This window comes from Trichoplusia ni, chromosome 8 (genome assembly GCF_003590095.1).
Source record: "Trichoplusia ni isolate ovarian cell line Hi5 chromosome 8, tn1, whole genome shotgun sequence".
NCBI classification, from domain to species: Eukaryota; Metazoa; Arthropoda; class Insecta; order Lepidoptera; family Noctuidae; genus Trichoplusia; species Trichoplusia ni.
The window spans coordinates 8,826,503-8,842,793 of NC_039485.1; the positions used below are offsets into that span (position 1 = coordinate 8,826,503).

A 16,291-nucleotide genomic window follows, 5' to 3' on the forward strand; every position below is an offset into this window, starting at 1 on the left:
CAAGAATTAGTGGTGAAATAAAAGTCGTGTGATTACTTGAAATAGTGTATTTGCATTATCACACTGCACTGAAATAAGAGTGTTCATCGGTTGTTGCTCTGCCGAGATTGTTCCCAATAATTACAAGCAGGATCATGTCAAGCCACCGTTTGATGTCTTTTTATAATTTGTGGAGAAATATTACATTATTCACAAATATATAAACTAATCACTACACGCATCCATATACAATATCACATTTCCAATTCCAACTCTAGTTGATGATTTCAATTTGAAACATTTCAGTTCACAGCAACACACAGGGGTGTCGGGTATACAGGCATCACCATTTCATAAGTGCATCGAGAATATTATAAAACTGTATTACACTATTCCGGAGCCAAGTTTACTACTTGAACGAGTGACGTCATGTTCGAGACTTAAATAGGGAACTGTGTCCCGGACCGGCCCGCTCCGGCCCGCTCCGGCCTGGCGCGGGTCGCCGGCGCCGCCCGCTCCGGCCTCTGCACACACTCACTTATGTCGCACTACTACACGAGAACACGCGCCTTTAAACAACATTACATATTGACTAAACTGATCGTTTATTGAATAAAATGTTCGCCCGACAGCCTTGTCCACACAGTGCACATGCACATTCTACTATACAACATTTGGTTCTACAACTTGCACATACATAACATAACATAGGCTCAACACAACATGTACCCTACTCAGAGAGTACAGTTTGCGATGGAACATGATTTTGGGAAATTATAAATTTGATGGCAATTGGTAATCTGTATTCAGTCCAAAATTACACCATCGCAAACTAGGAACTTCATAAATGTATAGATACAACGATCATTAGAAAGTGAAAAATGTACATCAGAACCCATACTTAGGGTGATATCAGTTGTATGTATAAATAGTTGAAGGATTTTATTGATATAAAGGTGGAAACATACTACGTACAGCAGTGTCAGCCTAACCTTGTGTATTTACTGTGGCCTGTGGTACATAAAAAAACACGATTACATGCCATCCCAAGTGACAACGATCTATTTCGTCAGCCTTTTGACAACATTCCTGTTATTAAGGTTTTTTTTTTGACACTCAATAATAATTTTTGGAACAATTCCTGTTCATTAGCAAATGCTGATCAGTCGCGAGGCACAACGCGGTGTTAACGTTTTGTATCACTGCACCTTGTCTTGATATTATAAGATACCATTGATTTTTTTAAGGTAGTTGGAATCTTCACTGTGTTCCTTCACCGTCCTAGCAAGTGATCATTTCTTTATATTAATACGCAGAAGAATACGAAAAGACATTTTGGGTTTGAATCCACCGTGACAATCCAACGTTATCACGTCACGTGGGCATGGGGCAAATCGGGAGATCGACACGTGAAGACGGTGGCTCGTAAATAGTATGTTTCCATCTTGAGGTACAGTGTAATGAATAATGTGAAGACTGGCAGAATGACAATTGAAGGTCGAACGAACAATGCCTGCGTTAAATTGGCAAGTGTTTGTAAGCGGACATAGGCAGCTAGCGGCGGGCGGGGCGGGCGGGGCGGGCGGGCGGGCGGCGGCGCTAGGCCATCTTGTTGGCGAGCGCCAGGTGCAGGCAGGCCAGCTGCGCCGTCCACTTGTCCAGCGCGCCGTAGCGGGCCGCGCCGCGCGCGCTGCCCACCAGCTCCAGGACAGAGTTCACCTGGTCGATGCGACCGCTGATCGTGCTGCGGGGGGGGGGACAACTATTAACACTACCCTAAATCTAATTACGATCACCTTAGAATTCAGTGTGAACATTTATTGGTAATTTATACTCACGAGCGTGAAGCACGTGAGTATAAATTACCAATAAGATTAAATCACAAGTTGTTCTCATGATGAGAAAGAGAAAAAATCGGCTTAGCACTTTGCTGACACCTTAATAAGTTATTCATATTTTGTAAAAAAAGGGGTCAAAGAATATGCATTTAAAATGGGATAAAATGCTCCAAGATACTTGAAATACCTTGCCTGCCCTGCCTACCCTGCCTTTTGATGACTCCACTTACACTTAAAAATTGTTTATGTGGCTCCTTAAAACACCTTCTATTATATAGATCTTAAAAATACCAAAAAACACAATAATACTCACTTATCTAAAATACAGGTGACCAGTAAATTCTCGACTTCTTTCTCATCAATGTTGAGTTCCTTAGATATAAACGGTATATGAATCCTAGTGTATGGCCCGATCAGTTTGATCAGGACCTGCGTTCTGATGTTCCTGAGCAGGTCCTCTATGTGTTCTCTGATAAATGGGTCGTCCATTATGTTATTCCTGTTGTGTTTTAGTATGGACTCGAAGTCGTTGATATCATTGTTCTGATACGCCATCACGAGGTTCGTCATAGCTAAGATCTCCGGATCGTTTTTATAAGGCTTCGCCTCTTGCGAGTCGAAGGGATTGATGCCTGATTTCATAAGCCTGTGAAACAATAAAATGCATTATATGGTAAACCACGGTAGGGTAGGTAAAAGATCTCATATACTCTAATAAGTAAATTAGTGTAACACTTTTACACACACGTTATACACAATTAGTATAACGTTTTTAGATACAATTATAAAATTCTGAGTTACTCACATATTAGCTAAAACGAGGTATTTCAAGCAGGTCGTCCGCCTTGGACTTCCAGATTCGTCGTAATTCTTAAACGCTTCAAAGAAGTCTGTATGAGCCTTTTCGAACTCTCCCTCGCGAAGGTGCATTTTACCACCGCATTCTAAAAGACATTATTATGCATCAACATGCTTCATTTTAGACACAAATACGTCCTTTTAAAATCATCACACTTACCTCTAATAACACCCATAATGAGTGGATGTGGAATAGCAGACTTGATGTGCAATGATTGTTCATAGAGAGCCTTCAGCTTCTTGTTGTTCTTCTGTGCGGTGTACATTTGGATCTCGAGCGCGTATATCTCGAGCAGCTGCGTGCCCTTCTTGAGGTCGTCCTCACCTTCATCCGTCTGATAGTAAATGATAGAAATACGAATTAAAAATGATTTGAAGGAGAAAAACATAAATGATTGATTAGCATGGAAAAACATGAAAAGGCTACATTTATATCAGAGACGAGGTAACGACGTAGGCAAAGGCCGAGTGAAACTGGGTGGGGATTTCTATCAAAGCTGTGCGAGAAAAATCTGTCGCAAGAGCATGTAGCTGTGTTATGAAAAATTCCGTCGATGGACTGGCTGGTGCAGTTTGTCGTAAACCTAAAAGTTCCTAGCTTGGTTTTTTAAGCTAAAAATATAGCTCCGCTGAGCCGTTTCCACCAGAGCCGAGTTGATAGAGGTAAGGTAAATTAAACAATTCTAGTTATTTAGAAACATCTCAAGCTATGTAGATCTCTGGTGGAAACGCAAGCTAATAAGTATAACTTTTCGAGTTTTTGTGAATAAAAGACCATTTAAATTTAAATACTTAATATTTTTAGTACCTGACTAGAATACATCTAGGGAACATAATTATACAATTGAGGGTAGAGTTCTAAAATACTCAAAAACTTCATTCAAAGTAAAGAACTTTGGCCTGAATAGATAAAGGGAATAATGAAATGACAGTGATGATAAAAAATTATACTACAACCTGTATAGTAGAGCTCAGTAACATACATCAGTGCTTACCTGACAGCTTTGATGTAGTTGCTTTAAGATCTTGGCGAGTTTATTAAAATCTCCTCGGTCATAGTACAGTTTGCCTAACTTTGTGTTTGTCTTAAACCATAGCCTATCATTCTTGGCATCCTTTAGAGCTTCTAATGTTGTTTCATAGAAGTCTTGTAACAATTCCATCTGTGGATAACAAAAAACATCACTAGGGTATTAGATGGGTAGGATGAAATGTTTTGATTCTGTGGAAATATGATAAAACTTAATTACAAAGGTAGTTTCATTGATTGCAAAATATGCAACTAGGTTGAGAAATCTTAATAGCCCATTACTCATACCAATGTTGAGTATTTTTATAATATAAATATGGAGTGGACATACATTTCTAGAAGTAGATATATAATCCAAAATAGAGTTGATAGACTTCTCGGAATGGTTCCTAGTGACTGCACTCTTGATGTATGTTAGCAGCTGTTTGTATCGAGACATCATTTCTGTGAAATTACCCTGAAATACAACAATCACATTGTAAACTGCGTAGATAGATATTGTTTTGGATTGTGTTTTAAATGTGATTTAGCTTGATATAAAATATCCTCGAAACTAATAAATCAAAACAAAAAACCCATGTTTTTTGGTGCATTTACTATAATATAAACATTGATTCGAGATAAATAACGTATGAAGAGGTAAAAAAGCAAATAGAGATTATTACATTATTAATTCACTCTTTGAACTGTCGTGTAGAATCTTACCAATTTAAAATTAATTTTGATCATCTGTTTGAGAGCTTTGAAGCCCCATTCCCCCTTGTCCCCTCCCTCGAGTTCGAGGACCTTTTGGAAACTAAGCAGAGCTGCTTGCGGCTCATCCTCTTTCAAGGCTTTGCTATTGTAGTATTGATTCTCCAGATCAACATCTGGCTCTGAATTGCTGTCCTCTGAGTATTCCTGCAGAAAACCATACAACATTTAGAATTATACAGTGCACTTGTGAATATTTTTACAAATAAACGTTAATCTAACATTATCATCGCCAGCTGTAATCATGACTGACTGAGAATAAAGCTATGAAAACGTAGGATTTGAATAACTGGCAAGAAGCAATGTAATTGGACCAGAATAAACTGTATTGGACATTAGACTGCAATTGCATTAAATTTTCATACTTTAAACAAAAAGAAAGGTTAACAGCTACAAATTTTGGAATAATCGCTAAAACGTCACCCTACACAAAAACATTACCAAATAGCTATTGGACAATTAACAACATACCAGGCCATAATCCTCTTCTTCCTCACACATATAATCATCATCATTATCCGACATAATTATTAAATCTTCCTATTTATTTATTTCACAATTTCACAATGTACAAAAGCGTATTTTTAAGAAATTGTTATTTTCCCGAAATGACATGAACGAGAACGACATGACAGTAATGACACACCGGGCAAGGGCCTTTCGAAGCATACAGATTATATAAAATAAAACTTAATTAAGTATTCCAATACAAAGCACTTTTGCTCGGAATTATAAATAATGCTAGTGTGTCATGCTAGTAATCATTTTTGAATCATCCTTTGCACGCTTTGTAGGTATTTAGCCTAGCGTCAATATATACGGTCCGTGGTTTATCTTCTTAAACCTGGTTTAAGCTGCTTCTTTTTCATAAACCTACTTTAAAACTTACTTTAAGGTTGAAATAGTTGTTTTGATTCGAAGCCTGTACTAGAAACTCGTTATTAAATCATAGCCGCATGGGAATAACGCAAGATCATAGGGCACTTGTCGAGACTTTACAGGCCTCCAATGAGAGCAAAGATAAAAGCTACATTACAAAATTTTATTCACGGCCGCTTTTTATATTCAATCTCAAGCTCTAATTTACGGATCCACATTAGTACTTGAATCCATTTTCTACTTACCCTTCACACTACCCTACGGGGTTCCGGCTTCCAATCTTATTTAGACTAATAGCCCTTCAAATTATGGAACTAAGGTGCGATGTGCTCTTAAGTTCAAGAATTTGAAGGGCTAAACCCTACGTGCAGACTGCACCTAAGTTCCTACAGTATTTGAAGGGCTTTTTTTTAATGGCTATGGAAGAACTTGGACCGACGACGTGAGAGCAAAATTTGCGTAATTATTATTCATAGTAGGCATGCGACGGACTAATGCGTTCGAAAAGCTAGGTCTAAGCCTACGTTTACGGCGCGGCGCGGCGGCGGTTTGAATCGAGTGCTGTCGCACGTTCAGACGACACTCCAAGCCATTCGATTTGATGTTCCCCACCTAATATCATTTGACTTCAGGATAGGCCTATCGAGGGAGCGCCGATTTATCACCTGCAAATTTATTTACGTTGCCAAGGGTTGGAAAGGCGGTTGTCATAGATTTTCAGTAAGGCCTGATCTAAGGCCCGGAGCTTTTTTAACGCGCGTTAAAAAAGCTCCCGTGCGAATCAGGCCTAAATCGTAGGAACTGACCCGTTTTGCATCATACAATACAATTGCCTGATTATTTCTTCACACTTTGGTTACTAAAGTTACTTTCTAACTTATATATTTAATTAAATCATGAGAATATGATAATATTTAATTAAAAATAAAAAACCTATGAAAAACTTCAGTGAAATTAGTTAGTAGCAGTTAAATTCAGTAATGGTCAGTAAAATTAAACTTGCTGAGTTTAGTACCCCGTCAAAGATACAAATGAAAATAATTAAAGTTAAAAATATAAAAACGTTTTCAATTATAGTTCTACTTATAGAAATTGTAATGAAAGAATATGCAACGCGAAGATAATAAAATTACAAGTTGTGGGATTCACTAAGAAGATTATCAACTGTTCTCATAAAGACTCTCAAACTAAAAAATATTGTACAATTTTAAATCAAGCGACTTTACCTTCTTTGCATTCCTTGTTTTCGATTGGTTAAAACCTATAGCCAATAGGAGAACAGATAAACATTATGTAGTTTTGGAGGGAAAGATAATAAGTGATAAATAAGTGTATGTGGCGAATATAAAACACACCTACTGTGATTATAATATAGGTAAGTAGTTGTAAATTAATTGAAATAGAACAATCTTATTAATAACTCTTTACATTTTGTTATTATTTTAATGCCGCTCTTTTCAGTTTTCCGGCTTGTGAGTGGACAATGACCTTTTGAACATATGGTCGTTCCGAATCCTGATCAAAATTCTCAGTTTCACAAAGCTACATAAAAAGAATAAATCAAACATTTTTGTCTCACGTTTGGTAAACATAAGAAACAAATTCATTACTATATAAATAAGTATTTGATTAGACTGAGATATTTTCGTTAGATTTTGTAAATATTTTTGTTCTGATATTTCTAAGTTTGTGTACAAATTAATCATGTAGTAAGATTCGGAACAAAACCACCATAACATTGGAGGGAAATTGAATCCAGTTAAAATAGCTGCGAGTTGCAACCTGTTATTTTGTGATAGGCGCGCTCTGTGTTAACCTGTAAACATATTCGGTGATACCTTAGAATTATTTCTATAATTTTGCAAGACCATATCAAACTTAATTCAACAAAATGCCCCCAGCACAAGACCCAATAAACAAGGAGAACCTCCACAACGAATTTGGCAAGAACGTCAACATAAAGGTTGGTAATTCTGTATGTAATTATTGGTTATAATATATTTTACAGTAAAACATTCATGGATTTTAACGATTTTGGTTGATTCCAGTCCCCAGTCAAGAACAATGTTTTGAGCCTTCGAAATGATAATGTAACTGAAGAAACTATGGAGGTAGAAGCCGAAAAAAATGAGGTGGCCGTGTTTGACCCACAAAAGGAGCCCCTTCTGAGGGACAACCCGCGTCGCTTTGTGATATTCCCTATTCAGTACCCTGACATCTGGGAGATGTACAAGAAGGCTGAGGCTTCATTCTGGACTGTGGAGGAAGTGGATCTATCTAAAGTATGTCACCTGTTTACATTTTGTTTGTTTACACCGCACCTGGCCTGGCAGTGTCTAATCTAGAAGTCATTTGTTTTCTTCGCTCTTTTGTCTTATTTAAATGACATGTTAATATAAGAGGTTATGTTTTCTTGCAAGTAGTCTTATCTGATTAACGGGTTATTTAAAGACCAATCTTCTAAACTTGACGCTTCAGAGGCTTTAATATGCTTTTCAATACATACCTAGTTATTTATATACCCAACAGAGGCTTGATTCAGTTGAAATGCTAATATTGTGAAACATGTAATTTTTGAATATTGTTGTGAAATGCAATAATGTAACATTAGTATTTTTTATAGTAAGTATAACACTAATTAAATGTACACAGGACTTATCAGACTGGGAGACACTGAAGGACAGTGAGAGGCATTTCATCAAGCATGTGCTGGCATTCTTTGCTGCATCAGATGGCATTGTCAATGAGAACTTGGTGGAGCGCTTCTCCCAAGAGGTGCAAGTGACTGAAGCTCGGTGCTTCTATGGCTTCCAGATTGCCATGGAGAATGTACACTCTGAAATGTACTCTCTACTTATTGATACATACATCAGAGACCCTAAGGAGAGGTAAGTTGACTGAAAGGCAATTTTTTTTCAGTGAACTGTAAATGCAGTAACTTATCAGATGCTTAGTTTGCTAAATACAGAATATATGTAATACTATCTCTCCCTTTAGCATCTTGATACACAATAGATGTTTGTAACAAGAACTTGTGATCTTAGTCATAATGGTCTATTGTAAAACAATGCAGTACTTTCATAGGTATACTTAACTGGTGTGTATGAAGTAAAATAACACTCAACTGTTATCTTTAATTACTGTTATCATACTATTTCCTTATACAGAGATTTCCTGTTCAATGCTATTGAAACCCTGCCTTGTGTCAAGAAGAAGGCCGACTGGGCCCTACAGTGGATAGCCAGCAAGTCAGCTACATTTGCAGAGCGCATCATAGCATTTGCTGCTGTTGAAGGAATATTCTTCTCTGGAAGCTTTGCCTCTATTTTCTGGATGAAGAAACGTGGGCTGATGCCTGGCCTGACATTCAGTAATGAGCTGATTTCTAGGGATGAGGTTTGTACCTAATAGTAATAATCTTATGTTGATATATAAATCAGTTTCAGACAGGGCTTAAACACCCTTATTCCCATGATAAAATATTTCTTATCACACAACATGAAAGCTCTATAGTTATAAGTGGAGCCTAGTTTTATCTTATCTGTAGCTGTTTTTAGTAAACATGTATGTGTGTCATTAAAGTTAATGGCTAACCCTGTATGATAAGAACTACAGTTAAAGTACTGTGCATATTTTAATTAGCGCAATCGATTTAATACTCACCCTATTTATTAGATTCACTCACTTCATCATACATTGTAGGTAAATGACTCATTACAAATTCAAACACCAGCTTTTGCTGTGTTATAGTTTAAGATGATTATAATTGTGTGTTTGTTTCCAGGGTCTTCACACAGACTTTGCTTGCTTGATGTTCAGGCATTTAGTTCAGAAGCCTAGCAAGGAGCGAGTGCTGCAGATCATCAAGGATGCTGTGGTCATCGAACAAGAGTTCCTGACAGACGCGCTGCCCGTCAGACTGCTCGGCATGAACTGCGACCTCATGTCCGACTACATCGAGTTTGTTGCCGACAGACTGCTTGTGGAACTTATTGGCGAAAAGGTAAATACGACAATAAGTACGAAATAAAATGGACCTATTTGGTTCCTACTGATTACTTCTTAGTTCTTGAACATATTTATAATGTTTTAGATATTTGCCTTACCCAGGCGAATGCCTTCGAGGAATAGCTTAACCTGGTTTCAAGTGCCTGATGTTGATTGATATAACTCATTTCATTGTATTCCAAAAATTAAATAATTTAGGTCACCATGTCAGGTATCTCCTATGTCTAAACGATAACCCTGTTATTTGTTTATTCACATAAAGATAATAATCTTTGACCCTACACAACAAACAAGGTTATCGTATTGCCGAAAATGAACTAATGTTTTTAGATATCCTTCTTGAAAATATAAACAATGCACTTTATATGACTCAAAAGATTGAGTTTTAACCACTCAGATAAAATGTACTGAAATATATTTTTTCTTTTCAACAGCACTACAACACAAAAAACCCATTTGACTTCATGAATCTCATCTCACTGGAAGGCAAAACTAACTTCTTTGAAAAGAAGGTCAGCGAGTACCAGAAGTGGGGAGTGATGTCTAACCAGATGGACAATGTATTCACACTAGATGCTGAATTCTAGACAATTTAGTAACAAAGCAATAGTTCTCAGTTACTGACAGTATTATTAATTCCAATATCTACACCATTTACAGGCAAAAAATATTAGGTTGTTGAGATTGCTTGGAGGCGTGAATGATACAGACAAAATACCGGTGGACCCGGTAATCCAAATCCCTTTTATTCTCGATCCCTGGTTTGACATTATGTTTTTAATTTGACATTTGAAATTTGTGTTTTGACTATTATTATATAAGTTTCTAAAGATTGACCACTTTCCTGGTCCATAACATAAGTGACCAACTTTTCTTTTATCAGGACAGGAAAGTTTCTTAGATTAATTTAGTACCTTAATAGTTTATATTATAGCTCTTATATTAATTTTTTTAATGAACTAGAAAGTAATTGATAGACTAATTTCTAAATGATAATATATTTTTAGTAAATGGAATCATTTCAAGATGATTTATTCTGTGATAGGTAATAATAATGTTCTACTTATACTTTGCTGAAAAAGTAAATTGCTGCTTTGATTATGATATGTAAGAGTGTTAAGAAATATCTTTTATAAATAAATTTTGTAAACCTGAACCTGTCCTTCTAATTATCTCCTTCGTAAAACGCAGAAAACAAAATCTATTCAGAAGATAAGGACATATAAATGTCTAACTTTAAAAAAATGCCTAACTTTAAAGAAATCTTTCAAACTTAATTTCAATTTTCCGCTTCGTTCTATCTAACCTATTAAGTATCTAATGCGTACCCATGGACTGGACAACATTGCTTGTTGAATCACCCTAGCCCGTCCTTGGTTATTCGAACTGTGAACTAACACGAACAACTCAAGCAGTTGCAAAAGCTTCGGGCGGTTTCAGCAGCACGCTGAGATTTCATCATGCGGTCAAGCAGTCGCCAGGAGTGCACTGACAGCTTGAGCTGGCGACTGCCCTCGCTCAGTCACCTTACTGGATCCATCCTATTCGATAAACCCACATTTTTTTATTTTCACGCCATAGTCGTCGTACAGCTTAATCATCTGATTTGAATTCAAGATAGCCTAATGTCGTAAGAAAGAATACATTTACCTGATATGGCACTTTATCTGATTGACGCGTCAAAGGTCAATAAAAAAAATCAAAATAACGAATCACATTACTTTTATTATGTAAAATTATATTACATTGATTTGTTTTTTAGGAACTCTACTGAATGCGAAAATTTATAAAATCTTGTTTGTTGCTACATCAGCAGAGTTCCTAAATTACAGGAACAACTAAAGTGAAATCAGTAATTTTCCACACATTCAATTATTCTAGTATGATACTTATTCTGGAGACATTTTAAGGACAGTGCTGATTGAATTCAATTGCCTGAACATGATTCGTTGCTTCACACTGTCACACATCTCTTGCATAACTCATTGGAAATAAATTGCAATAACAAGTCTATAAATTATATCTAATAAAATAAATCTTAGTGCGCAAGTTACTGTTTACTAGAACAAACTATTTAGATTACCATGGTAATTGGAAAATATCCATTCGTCTGATCATTTATTTGTAAAGTAATTAATGTAATGCTATCTCACTTTCTCACAAAAGGGTAATAAAACTTATCTGTAAGTATCGTACTCGTTATAAACCTAGATTTTTATCAGACTTAAATATCACAAGCACACGAACTACCATAACAAATACCCGCCATTCACAAGAATATTCTGAATAGTTTGTCCACATAACCTAGGGTGGCGAATGTAACTTGTGGTTAAAGTGTAGTGTGGTGATTAGCGCGAGTGCGCCTTGTCCTTGACGAGGCGGCGCAGCAGGCGGTGGCCCGACAGGAACGTGAGCGCGCCCAGCGGGACCAGGTAGCGGACCGTGTCGAACATGGACAGCTGCAGCCACAACACGCCGTACAGGCCCAGGGACGCTGCAATGCGGGGAAACATTAATTGCATGCGAACCACTATTAGCTATCCTTTCATACTTTGGCCCTATATAAAGTGCGGTAGTGGGAACTGCTTCTGGTAAAGTATGTAATGATTGAACATACCTCCGAGAGCGAGATGGAAGATGAGTGCGCTGGGTGTGAGAGGGAAGTTGGAGAAGTTGAGTCCGAGCCTGGCCCAGAGCAGCAGCAGCAGCAGCAGCGGCGCGGCGCAGGCGGCCGCGAACACGTCCGACACCACGCGCGCCGGCCGCGCCTCCGGGGACCGGAACACGTGCGAGATGCTCGCCAGCGGCCCGCGGACTGCCGGCTTGCGCTCTGACACACACGTACGATGTATTAATACATCTATTATTTATTATTATATTTTAGCAAGGTTTGTATTTGCTAAACAAGTATGGAATAAAAACTTTCAGTGCCTGCATATCAGGTAAACGTTAGCTCGAGAGAAATGATCTCTGCGTGCTGACGCTTACGAATCGCTATGGTTATGTAACATTTCTGTGCATTTGGCTGCTGCCAACTGAAGATGCCTAATTTAAGAAGTACACAGTAAGAGTAATAATTTATGTTGCCACTTTCGGGGTCGTTGTGATATGATAAAAAAAGATGTCATAATTAGTAAGGTTGGAGAAATGTTGTAAACGTACCAACGGCAGCAGCTACTTGGTTCCCGAAGTTGAAGAGCACTTCCCCGACAGGCCACGCGATGGGGTTGGACACGGCGCTGTCGCCGAGGTACATCGTCAGCGAGTACGCTCCCGACTGATAGTTCAGGTGTTTGGCGATGCCGCCCACGTTCTGTTACCAACAAATACGTTTTATTGTACAACAATATTGAAGATAAAAGATATTGCAGTGGTTTCTTTAGCTTCCATGCTACTGTCTTACCAGCTTGATTAATTCTCAAATTTTTAAAATATAATTTAAGATGCCAACGTGTTACCGATCTACATTACTTACAAGTTCAACTTTGTAAGCCTTGGTGTTATCGGGTTCAGCTACGAAGATGGTCTCGTGGTCATCGTTAGCAGAGGCGACACGAACGAAGGCTTGCTGCACCAACACCGGCTTGTTCCACTTGTCTTTCACCGTAAACTTCAGGGTCACCCTGTATTCAACCAACATTATAGAATTTAGAAATGTATCATCATACAATAATACATTCTTTATTACATAAAATGTGTACACCTATTTTGCCACGTATCAACTTACTTTTGCAAATGGTCAGCCTGTAGCTTTTCAGTCAACTTATTGGGGTGTGCTACAGTAGTAACTTTAGGGCTGGTAGTTCCATCAACATCGCCGATGCCGACCTCAACTGTGCTTACTTGGATCTCGCCCAAAACCGCAACATTCACATTGGCTGTTTTGGATGCAGCACTCAGTGCGATCTTGTACAAACCATACTGAGCCTTAATCTTGCTGAGGTTAAGGACGAAAGTTGTAGGTTCATTGGCTTTCTGTGTTAAAGGTTGTTTAGAGAGGACTACGACGTCGTCAGCGAGACGGGTGCCGGACTGTGCGACCACTTCTTCAGCCTTGAGGAAACGCACTGGGCGGCCTATCAAATCGGTGATGGAGAACTCAATTGAATCAGATTCTGATGTGATGTACTTCTTTCCCTTGATAGTGATACTGATTGGAGAAGGCTGTGAAGAAACCAATACATTACGAATATAATTTTTGACAACAGTATATCAACATAATTCTGTATTTCTTCATTAAGCATTAGTAGAACTAGAGTCAATACTGACCACATCGTCAGCCAGAGCAGTAGCGGCTTCGAGCAGCAGACAGGCGCCCTTCGGTGTGTTAACGGAGCGGCGCGACAACAGGTACTCGGCGAACTTGTATCTCTGCTCCTCACTCAGAGGGGAAGGCTTCTTCTGGCCTCTGTAAGTCCTGTTTACACACAGCAAAATATGTTACAAATAAGTTTTTTTTACATAAGCACTTAGCAACACAGCAATTCTAATTTCGAAATACACCAACTTTTTTTCTAAGGTTCCTTATTATGAGCCAGTTGTGTCCCAAGGGGACTTTCCGCAAGAGTTACCGCGGCAACGGAACACAAAAGGCAAAGCAAGAAACATGGGTGAAATTTAGTCTGCAAATTCGAAAAATAGTTGGTTGTGTCGCGTCATGATCCAGCTCCCGCGAATACCGTGAAAAATACGTTGTAATGACTTATTTATTCATTTCAAATAATACTGTGCATTCGAGTTTTTTTTTTCTTTTTAAAATTAATATTTTGCTTACTCCAAAAAATATTAATGTTATTGTACATACCTGGAGATAGTGGTAAGCAGGTTGGAGGTAACAGGCAGTCCCCCCTCGAAGTGCAGCGCCTTGCTGTCGCTCTCGTCGGCGGCCAGCAGCACGCCCTCCGCGTGAGTGGCGGTCCACGCGCCGCAACCCATGTGCTCACACAGCGCGAACACGTAGGCATAGCTACAAAATAATTTTTTTAAACATCTTTTATTTCTTTTCAGTGAATTGGTAATCACTATGTAATCGAGTGTAATAAAACATCACAGATTGCAATTAAAATGTTCTAATGTATTTTTTATTTTCAAAGTAACTGAAACTTCTCATATTATAAAAGCAAACGATTGTGGGATGGATGCGTGGATGTTTGTTCCTCATTCACACAAAATCCTCTGCATGCATTTAGACAAAACTTGGTACACAGATAAGTATTCCTATAACAAGGATTAACAAATAGTATAGTTTTATTCCTATTTATGCTCCCTAGTGATCAATTTTTATTAGTAGCAGTCAGGGCAATAGCTAGTTCTGTCATAACTGTAACACTGAATGATTCCACATTAAATTTAATTTATTTTATAAACCTGTTCAAAAAGATTCAATATAATTCACTAACACCATGGCTTGTTAAAACTGGTGATATGACATTAATAAATAAATTAAATATTTCCCATAACTATAAACCCAAAACAGTTTTTTCTTTCTTTTACAGATATTGCATTAGATGCAATGCAACAGCTATACACCTGCCAGATAAAACATTATCATTAAATTTTGACAAGCAAGCTCACTTTACAAAGACATTAGTCTTCAAACTTACTTGGCAGGAGAGTCGTCTTTCTTCAACAATTGAATCAGATTCTTCAGAGCATCCTCTTTATCATAAACTGTACCCTTGCCAAGAGCCTTCAGGGTGTAAACTGCATGATATATCTCAGGAATGGTAGCATCCTTCTTGTCCAACACTTGTGTTGCCGCTGACAAAATATCTGGCTTCAATGAGTTGAGGCAGTTGGATATATGAGCAGCATTTGCCAGTTGGAATACTTGTTCAATATTGCTTGGATCATATTTCACTGTTTTGAGATCCTGTAATTACATGTTTATGTTTATAACTATGTACTTGAGGTGGTTTATAAAACATTTAGTAGATGTAACAATATAATTAAAGGCCTCTTGACATCTATACAATTATTCACAAGAGAAAGAAAAGTTAATTAAATTTTTATGATTTAATATTTGATTTAATGAGCATGATCTGATTTAGAAAGTAAAGATAATATGTTTAATATAACTTAGAATATAAGTTACTCACCTCACAAATGTTAGGAATGTTAGCATTTAATTGCACTAAACCTTTAATAGAGTAGTACAGAGATGTGATCTCTTTACTTTTTATATTATCTTGGAGAATAGTCTGCAGTCGCTTCAGGTCTATGGTGCCTTGCAAAGTGTTGCTCAGACATAGTGTACTTAGTGATAATAGGAGTAATGCTGAAAAGTAATAAATGACATTATAAGTTATTTTTTTGTTTTATAAACTGGGCTTGTGCTTGTTAAACTTATTGTTTTCTAATTGGAGAGAAGGAATGACAAACAAACTCATAACAAAATTTTGTGTTGTTGTTGATGTACAAAATAGAATTTGGAGCACCAATAAAGCAGTAAGTAACCTCTAGAAAGACTGCACGGCCGGCGACGCCTGATTAACAATGACGTGTCCTTATTATTTTAACATAATTATACCATCCAAAAAATATTTTAATACATCAAGGGGTTCAAGAACTGATCATGGATTCGATAAATATGATAAAGTCTATAGATTCAAACCTATTGTATGAGAAATAATGATATTTAGCCAGCCATGTCAAGGCAAACAATTTTGTATGAAAGAAAGATAACATACCACGAAGATACATTTCTATAACCTACTGAATCAGAGGATTCCCTGTTTTTGTATTTAAAATCTTATTTTATGCAAGTATTCAGCTATTTTTCTAATAAATGCTTCGATCGCCGGTTTCACTTGACAAACACGTTTGACGTAAAATCATCGACGTAGCATTGTAAGTGTTGCTACATGTAAAAATAGAACACAAATAAACCTTCTTTACGAAAAATAAAGCATAAATGGAAAATGAATTAAATGTTTTTCAATTAAAT

General features: G+C 37.4%; 3 protein-coding genes across 3 annotated transcripts; 1 reads left to right on the plus strand and 2 right to left on the minus strand.

The window, feature by feature from the left end:
- Nucleotides 1-32: 32 nt before the first annotated feature.
- Nucleotides 33-5,090, minus strand: LOC113497040 (COP9 signalosome complex subunit 2). The gene is made up of 8 exons (XM_026876476.1): nt 4,930-5,090; nt 4,411-4,605; nt 4,037-4,162; nt 3,671-3,838; nt 2,836-3,010; nt 2,623-2,761; nt 2,131-2,463; nt 33-1,723 (listed from the first exon to the last, which is right to left on the minus strand). The coding sequence occupies exons 1-8, from the start codon at nt 4,981-4,983 to the stop codon at nt 1,579-1,581; spliced, it is 1,335 nt and encodes a 444-aa protein (XP_026732277.1). The 5' UTR covers nt 4,984-5,090; the 3' UTR covers nt 33-1,578.
- Nucleotides 5,091-7,082: 1,992 nt separating this feature from the next.
- On the plus strand, nt 7,083-10,501 carry LOC113496347 (ribonucleoside-diphosphate reductase subunit M2). The gene is made up of 6 exons (XM_026875528.1): nt 7,083-7,300; nt 7,386-7,619; nt 7,990-8,225; nt 8,505-8,733; nt 9,122-9,340; nt 9,780-10,501. Exons 1-6 carry the CDS (start codon nt 7,229-7,231, stop codon nt 9,930-9,932), a joined length of 1,143 nt encoding a protein of 380 aa, XP_026731329.1. The 5' UTR covers nt 7,083-7,228; the 3' UTR covers nt 9,933-10,501.
- Nucleotides 10,502-11,137: 636 nt separating this feature from the next.
- On the minus strand, nt 11,138-16,184 carry LOC113496346 (dolichyl-diphosphooligosaccharide--protein glycosyltransferase subunit 2). Its single transcript, XM_026875527.1, has 10 exons — nt 16,035-16,184; nt 15,444-15,622; nt 14,949-15,217; nt 14,150-14,311; nt 13,615-13,762; nt 13,073-13,509; nt 12,821-12,968; nt 12,508-12,658; nt 11,963-12,175; nt 11,138-11,839 (listed from the first exon to the last, which is right to left on the minus strand). The coding sequence occupies exons 1-10, from the start codon at nt 16,045-16,047 to the stop codon at nt 11,694-11,696; spliced, it is 1,866 nt and encodes a 621-aa protein (XP_026731328.1). The 5' UTR covers nt 16,048-16,184; the 3' UTR covers nt 11,138-11,693.
- Between the last annotated feature and the right edge of the window lie 107 nt (nt 16,185-16,291).